This window comes from Orycteropus afer, unplaced genomic scaffold, assembly GCF_000298275.1.
Source record: "Orycteropus afer afer isolate SDZICR_OR568_19922 unplaced genomic scaffold, OryAfe1.0 scaffold00014, whole genome shotgun sequence".
Classification (NCBI taxonomy): domain Eukaryota; kingdom Metazoa; phylum Chordata; class Mammalia; order Tubulidentata; family Orycteropodidae; genus Orycteropus; species Orycteropus afer.
The window spans coordinates 1,969,919-1,977,308 of record NW_006921601.1 but is presented as its reverse complement, the minus strand read 5'-3'; the positions used below and the strand labels follow the sequence as shown (position 1 = coordinate 1,977,308).

General features: G+C 53.6%; 1 protein-coding gene across 1 annotated transcript; it reads right to left on the bottom strand.

Annotated features, from left to right (window-relative positions):
• Positions 1-294: 294 nt before the first annotated feature.
• Positions 295-4,814, bottom strand: SMPD1 (sphingomyelin phosphodiesterase 1). The gene is made up of 6 exons (XM_007954359.2): positions 4,408-4,814; positions 2,501-3,273; positions 1,590-1,761; positions 1,224-1,300; positions 895-1,040; positions 295-704 (listed from the first exon to the last, which is right to left on the bottom strand). Exons 1-6 carry the CDS (start codon positions 4,711-4,713, stop codon positions 295-297), a joined length of 1,884 nt encoding a protein of 627 aa, XP_007952550.1. The 5' UTR covers positions 4,714-4,814.
• Between the last annotated feature and the right edge of the window lie 2,576 nt (positions 4,815-7,390).

Here is a 7,390-nt window from a genome sequence, read left to right as displayed (position 1 = left end):
CGTCTAGTCAGCCCAGGGCAGTGTCAGCTGAGGCCTCAGCTCTATGGCCCTGAAGTGACAGCAGCCCCAGGGCAGCCTAGGCGCTAGGACAGGCAGAGCAGCCCAAACCCCTCTCATATCCTGTTAAACCAGATCCAGGAAAGCAGTAGGTCATGTCTCCCTGGCGTACTTAGGCCCCAGATGGGCTGTTCCACCGGGTGTTTTTGCTAAGTTGCACCACAGCCGCCCTCAGCGTCCTGGGCGTTCGCTTCCTCTCAGAAACATGACCTTTACCTACGCTGGGCCCTAGGAGCGCTAGCACAACAGCGGCCGTATCCACTGGCTGTGGATGTCTGGGAGGCTCTCCTCTGGCACCAGGTGGCGGCACAGAGCAGGGCTGTCAGCGCGGGCAGACAGCTGGGCACACAGAGTAGTGAGGCGGCAGGGCGGGCCGCAGGGCTCCAAGGGCGGGTGGCCTTTATGGTAGAGGAACCAGAAAGTCTGGAATAGTTGCGTGTCGCCCCGCATGCGGTATACCAGGTCGTGCCAGGCGGCAGGCAGTGCGTTGGGCAGCCCGTAGGTTTCTCGAGCTCTATAGAGGCGCTGCCAGTGCGGCGTGGCTCCAGGTGCGTTCGCTTGCGTCAGGTTCAGAATGAAGGTCTCGTGGTCCAGGACCACGTGAGAGCTCCCGGGATAATCACCGTCTATTTGGTAGACTCGGTAACCTGCAAAGAGGGCGGGCTGGCTGGAGAGCAAGGAAGCGAAGCGAAGGCACTGCCCCAAGGAGGGGCCACTTGTTCCATCCGCCCTTTGCCCTTTGCTGATATTAGCTGTGGCTCCGCCTCAGTTCCTCCTTTCTCCCACCAACTCCAGGATACGCACTTCTCCATCCCACATCCCACCACTCTCACTCACCAGGATTAAGGCCAATGTAGGTGGTGGCACTGGGCGCCAGGAAGGCCACAGCAAGTGGCCGGCTCAGGGTCTCCTCATCATAGAAAAGTTCAAATTCATCCACATGGGTGTGACCAAAGAACTGACCAGCCAGGGTGTTCTCATACCTGGTCAGAAGACATTAATTTTATTCAGAACATTCTGGGGAGGAGATGGAGAAGACCTTTCCCCATTCTATTCAAGTAATAGCTTCCCCACTCCCATAGGACAGGAGCCATGGTGAGATGCTAAGGGCAATTTCAACATTTAGACTCTTCATCGCCCCCTGCCCCACCCCATTTGCCTCCTACCTGGCTACAATTCGGTAATAATTCCAGCTCCAGCTCTTCAGACAGTGTCCTGGGGGAATGTGGCCAATTATATGCACCTGGGGAAAAGGTGAAGGGTGGTTAGCAGGGCACGAAGGTGTCCAGGTAGCCCTGCCAGGATAGTTGGTACTCATCTGTCCCAGCAGTCCTGGCCAGAGGGAGGAGTAATGAAGAGGCTTTCAAAGAGGAACCTGATCTGAATTCCCAGAAAACACTGATGTTGGCAGCATCAGAAAAGCCAGTTCACAGGTGCTCCAGTTTCAGAAGGGCGCCTGCTGGTAAAGGGCCTGCTTCTCTCCCCACCCCCATCCACACCTACTCCACCCGCCCCCACCAGCTCTCCCTCACTTTGTCTCCTCGGTCCTCTGCTGCCTGGAGCTCCCCCACCAGCCACTGGAGCTGTCCAGCAGGATCTGTGGAGTTGATCAAGAGCCAGAAGTTCTCCCGGGAACAAAAATTCATATTGAGAGAGATGAGGCGGAGGCCAGGGTATGGGGACAGGGCATAGAACCCCCCGATTCTGAAACAAAGTGAACATGAGGGGTCAGCACTCATTCATAATCCTGGCCCTGCATGCCCTTCCCTGTGCTAGGCATTTGGGTGGAGGACAGAGGCGTGACATCGTCCCTACCCTCCATGAGCTTACACTTTAGCTGAAGACCAAATGGTAATAATTACCTGTGTGATTGAACATGACTTAGAGAGCTAAGGGCTCTAGGAGTTCAGAGGAAGATCAAAGAGAGCTAGAATGGGAAGCAAAGGTCATTCACAAGGAAGATGAGCTGGCCTTTGGTCAGTTGGGGATGTTAAAGAGGGCAAGGCATTTTAGAGAGGGTCAACAGGAGTAAAGAGCCAGAAGGGTACTTGGAGAGGGGAGTATTGTTAGCTCTCTGAAGATAAGGGTAGCTGAAGAAGGGTAGATGGAGCTCGGGTGGCATAGTGCCAAAGGCATTTGACTGCTAACCAGAAGGTTGGTGGTTCAAAACCACCAGCCACTCTGCAGAAGGAAGACTGGTCAATATACTTCCCTAAAGATTTACCACCTCAGAAACCCAAAGAGGGTTGACTATGAGTCAGAATCGACTTGATGGCAGTGAGTCTGGTTTGAGTTTAGAGAAGATGGAAAAAGAAGGTGGGGTCAGATTAGGGAGGGCCTGTCAGGACTGCTGGGGACTTCTGCAGAGCAGATGGATTCACTGCTCCCTTCAGTTTCATCCATTTTTCTGCTCCCTTCCTGGGTTTCCATGGGCCTTAAGTACCTGAGAGTGTGAAGGGCTTCTGCGGGCAACCAGGGCTTCCACGCCTTGGCCATGGCCTCATAGAGCCAGCTGGAGGAGTGGTTGCCCTCTATGAAGGGGGGAGGGAAGCTGTTGACGGGTGTGCTCTCATGGTTGCCCACAGCAGGGTATACAGGAACTGGCCCCAAGAACTTCCTCACGAGAGCCGTGATGGTGGTCAGGGCCCGAAGCTGGTCCTGGCGAGACTGTTGCCAGACGTCATGGGCGGGGATATCTCCTGTCCAGTACACCATGTCAAAAGGGCCAGCTGGGCCAAGCCCACCCAATAGGCTCTCCAGAGTCCGCAAGGGCAGGTCACACTTGCTGTACTCGCCCCAGTATCCAGCACCAGGCCGGGAGGCAGGCGGCAACCCAGAGCCCTGGCGGCAACACAGTGGGTCTGCACAGTTGGGGTCTGCACCCTCCAGGTAGTCATGATCCCAATGCAGGTCAGTGAGGAAGAGGACACGGCTGACAGGGGCACCTGGGGCTGGGGGGTTGGGAGGCCGAGGGAGTGGCTTGGGTACCGCTGGCAAAGAGATGTTCCAAGACGAGAAGACATCCCAGTGCCCGCAGGTGGGGCCCAGAAGCAGGCCACAGGCCTCAGATGGGCTCAGCACTGAGCGTGTCCACACCTCCACCATGTCGCCCTCAAAGAGCTGAACAGCTGACTGGCACACTGCAGGTGGCGCTATCTTCAGCAGATTGCACAGCTTGATGGCCACGGAGCCTACTCGGGCCACATTGGGCTCCTGCTGTGGTGGAAGCGATTAACAAGTCAGACACAGGGCAGAGGAACCAGGTTCCCCAATCACTGGTCCTCGGGCCATCTATCAAAAGTTGGCTGGTCTTAGTGTACCACGGTGAAGAGACCTCAGTATATCTCCCCTGCCTTCCAGAAATACTGTCCTATGACTTAGGCAGCCCCAAGTCAATACTTCCTCTCTGGTTAAGTGGCCAGTGGCATTTTAGATCTCTGTTTGACCAGCTGGCTTCTGATGGGACAGTCATCTCAAATCATACTCCTGACTCTTGCAACAACTTTCTTAGGTCCTGTCTGCAGGGGGCCCTGAGCCTTGGGTTAGGCAGACTGGCGCCCTTGATCCTGTTACCCTGAGGAGCCCTACAAAGCTCACCAGCCAACCAGCACCCATGTATCTCCACCATGGTCATGGCAACCCCATATAGTCCTGGCTTCAGGGCTGTTCATAATTCAAGTTGTTTTTCAGTACCCAGGCATTGTAGCTCTGTGGTTAAAGTACTGAGATGCTAACTCAAAAGTCAGCAGTTTGAACCCAACAGCTGCTCAGTGGGAGAAAGATAAAGCTGTCTGCTTCTGTAAAATTTTATAGCCTTGGAAACCCTATGAGGCAGTTCTACTCTGTCCTATTGGGTTGCTGTAAGTCGTAATCAACCAGATAGCAGTGGGTTGGGTTGGGTTAGACCTGAAGCTCAGGGCTGGAGTTACCAAGGAGTGTAAAGCACAGTGCATCAGGAGTCAGGCAAGCTAGGATAGGAGACCCAGCACCCGCCCCCACCAGCTGTGTGCCCTTGGTCAAGTGACTTTAGTTCTCTGAGACTCTATTCATTCGTAAAAAAGGAGATTACAACTGTGTTCTAAAGCCTCACTGGCTTGATTTAATCTGCATGAAACTGCTAGCACAGTGCCAAGCATATAATTTGCACTTTCCTTCCTTCACAAATGTCACAATGGGGTGGTGGCGTTTGCACGCTGTCCCTAAGGGGGAGGAAATTCAGTAAAGGCTTATAGACGCTGCGCTCTCCAGACAGCATTGCTCTGGGGGCGCCCTGCGCTCCCGCGGCAACCCTCACCTCCACCCGCAGCACTCTCCTGTGGCCCGCTCCACTGCAGCCCTTTTGGCACTCACCTTCAGTCCGATGTCGATGACAGTGAACAGGCCTTTGCAGACCGGGCAGGTAAGGTTCCACCAGCCAAAAGTGTTCCGAAGCTCAGGCGCTATGCGATTGAGCCTGGCGGGATGGCCTTGGGTGGGCAGAGGGTGGGCCCCGGCCGGGACCCAAAGAACTAGGGAGTTGGGCAGGGCCAGCGTCAGCGCCAGGCCCAGGGCCACCCAGAGGCATCCCGGCATGGAGTCGTTCGAGGACCTATCTTGTCCCTGCCCCCGGTCGGACGTGGGATGGCCTTGGCCAGGAGACACCCCGTGGCGGGGCATTGTCAGGCCTCTCGGACAGGGCTAGATTCGTCCTTAGGCCCGTCCGGCCCCCGCCGGCCTCTGCCCAGCTGGCCCTCTGGGCCCCAGGCGGAGCCGGGGACGCCCGTTCACCCTTCTCTGCAATCGGCGGGTTTTTTTCACTGGCAGCCGCAGACAGCTCCGCCCTTTCCTTTTCCTTAGCTGCCCAGCTGCTGATTGCAGCGGCGGCGGCAGCCCAGAGCCCCCGCGACGCTGCGGAGGCGCAAAGGGCGGGGCTCTCCGTGACCCGCCCAGGATCCCGCCCCTGGTTCCTCTCCTCAGTCCCCGCCCCGCCCTGTGGGCGGCACCGCAATCGGTGGCGGACAGAAGCACCCTGCGGTTATCGCGGGCATCCCCCTGGCGGCCTGAGCGTGGGCGGCCACTTCTGCCACCGCACTGGGACTTGCTTTGGAGACGATCAGATGTTGCTGGTGGAAGACTCATTGGCGAATCCAAGCTTCCTTCTCTCTCCAAACCTACACTCAAATTCCTGAAATAGCTAACTGCCCGGCCGAGCCTGCATTTAACTGGGGGATGGAGGCTGAAGGAGAGCGGGGCTGGGCAGGGATTCTCTTATTGGGCTTGTTACCGCCCCCGGTGAAGGGGGCGCCTCCCTGGATTTCTCACGCACTGCCAAAGGCACCAGCACCCTTGAGTCACCCTGACTGAGAGTCTCTGAGTCACTTTTGATTATAAATATTCAGAATGGAGGGGACCCCAAGTGGGGGAACTGAGGTACAGAAAAGTAGTAAAATAGCAATTGAAACCCAAGCTTTTTGTCTCCTAGAGTGCTTCTCTGGGAGCTCTGGTAGCATAGTGCCTAAGGCACTTGACTGCTAACCAGAAGGCTGGCGGTTCAAACCCTCCAGCCACTCCTCGGAAGGAAGATGGGGCAATCTACTTCCGTAGTGATACTGCCTCAGAAACCCAAGGAGGGGTCACTATGAGTCGGGGCTGACTCGAGGACACATAACAACAACAACAGCAGAGTGCTTCTCTAAGGTGCATTGAGCTGTCAATGCCTGTCAGCTCTGAAAAAAGGGTCTGTTTTTCACCCAATTCCCTGGCATCATTTTAGAGTAATATAATAATTAACAGGCACTTTTTGAGCTTAATTCTCACAACAAATTTGTTGTTGTTGTTGTTATATGCCATCGAGTTGGACCTGACTGATAGCAACCCCTCCTAGAATTTCCAAGGCAGTATCACTACGGAAGTAGATTGCCCCATCTTCCTTCCAAGGAGTGGCTGATGGGTTTGAACCACTCAGCCTTCTGGTTAGCAGTCAAGTGCCTTAGGCACTACGCTACCAGAGCTCCCCACAACAAATTTAGGAGATAGGTATTCTCCCCATTTTACAGAGAAGGAAACTAAGGATGAAGGAACTGGCAGCTAGCTAGTAAATGCTGGCACCTTTGAATCCAGCGCTCTGGCTCTATGCTTTGGTGCTCCTCCATCATCACTCTATACTTGTATCTGTAATGTCTGGGTCTGCAAGGATGAGAAAGTTGCTAGAAGGAAAAGAAGGGGGAAGGAATGTCTGAACATAGGGACAAGCATGGACAAAATACAGACGCGTGAGGGAACCTGGTGTGTTTGCTATGGTGTATAATCTCACTTTACCCCATTTGCCTGCTAGAGATTTCAAGTAGCCCCAATTCTCTTCCTTAATTGTCATTGCTCTGCATATCTGGCCTTCCTTGTGTAGGAGGACAATGAGGACCCTCAGGGCACAAATCCATTCTGTTCTCAGGTCTAGCTCATGTCACCTTAATAACGTGTTTCTAGGTCACTCCCTCCTTTCCCGTTTGTTCCGTCTTCAGTGTTTTCATATGTATTGTTGTATTTGATCAAACCACCATTTGCTGCATAGCATTCATCCTTGTATAGGTGATCAAATCTCCTCTTCCCCTGAAATAGATGATGTCACATGGTTCTCCAGGAATCAAATTCTGAGACCGAGGTAACGTGTAAGAGATTTATTAGGAAGGGCTTTTGGAATGAATACTTATGGAAAGGAAAGGAAGGAAGAAGGATTGGACAGAAGGACAGTGGAGCTGTGATGTTGTCTCAGTAGAGGCCTCAGCAGATGGAAGCTGGGCTGACCTTCAGAGTTGTCCTGAAATGGGGTGAGGCTTGCTGTAGCTGCGACAATTCTCATATGGGGCTGGTAGCTGAGGGCTTTCTGCCAAGAGTACTCCTGGCAGCTGAGAGAATAAGTCCTTTATTCCTGAAGGGGGATCCAGGCTGGGTATCACAGCATTTACCACAGTCTGACCCTTGTGACACTTGGATCCACTTTGCGTAAGTTCTGGGAGCAGCTCCTCCAGAATTCTAGTGAAATCTCTCTTCATGGTGGAAATTTTATTTTATTTATTTATAATTGTGATTTGGGTGAGGATTTACAGAGCAAATTCACTTTCCATACAGCAGTTCGCATACACTTTGTCTCATGACATTGACCACAATTTACCACAATGCAACAACTCCCCTCCCTTTTCCTCCCGATAGTTACCTCTTCCCTGTGTCCATCCCTCCATGCCCTCTGCCCACTGAGCTGCCTCCTGGTGCATAAGCAGCCCTTCTTTCTCCCATGATTGTTCTCTCCAAGGAGTGTATCTACCTCAGGTAAATGTTCAACTCATATGCCTGTCTTTTG

Bases quoted from the DNA above. Each gene is read 5' to 3' on its own strand.
- SMPD1 (XM_007954359.2), bottom strand. From the start codon at position 4,713: ATGCCCCGCCACGGGGTGTCTCCTGGCCAAGGCCATCCCACGTCCGAC. The intron at 1,762-2,500 runs GTACTTAAGGCC...ACTTTGTTTCAG, and splicing joins GAAGCCCTTCACACTCTCAG to AATCGGGGGGTTCTATGCCC. The intron at 1,041-1,223 runs GTAGGAGGCAAA...TCTTCTGACCAG, and splicing joins TATTACCGAATTGTAGCCAG to GTATGAGAACACCCTGGCTG.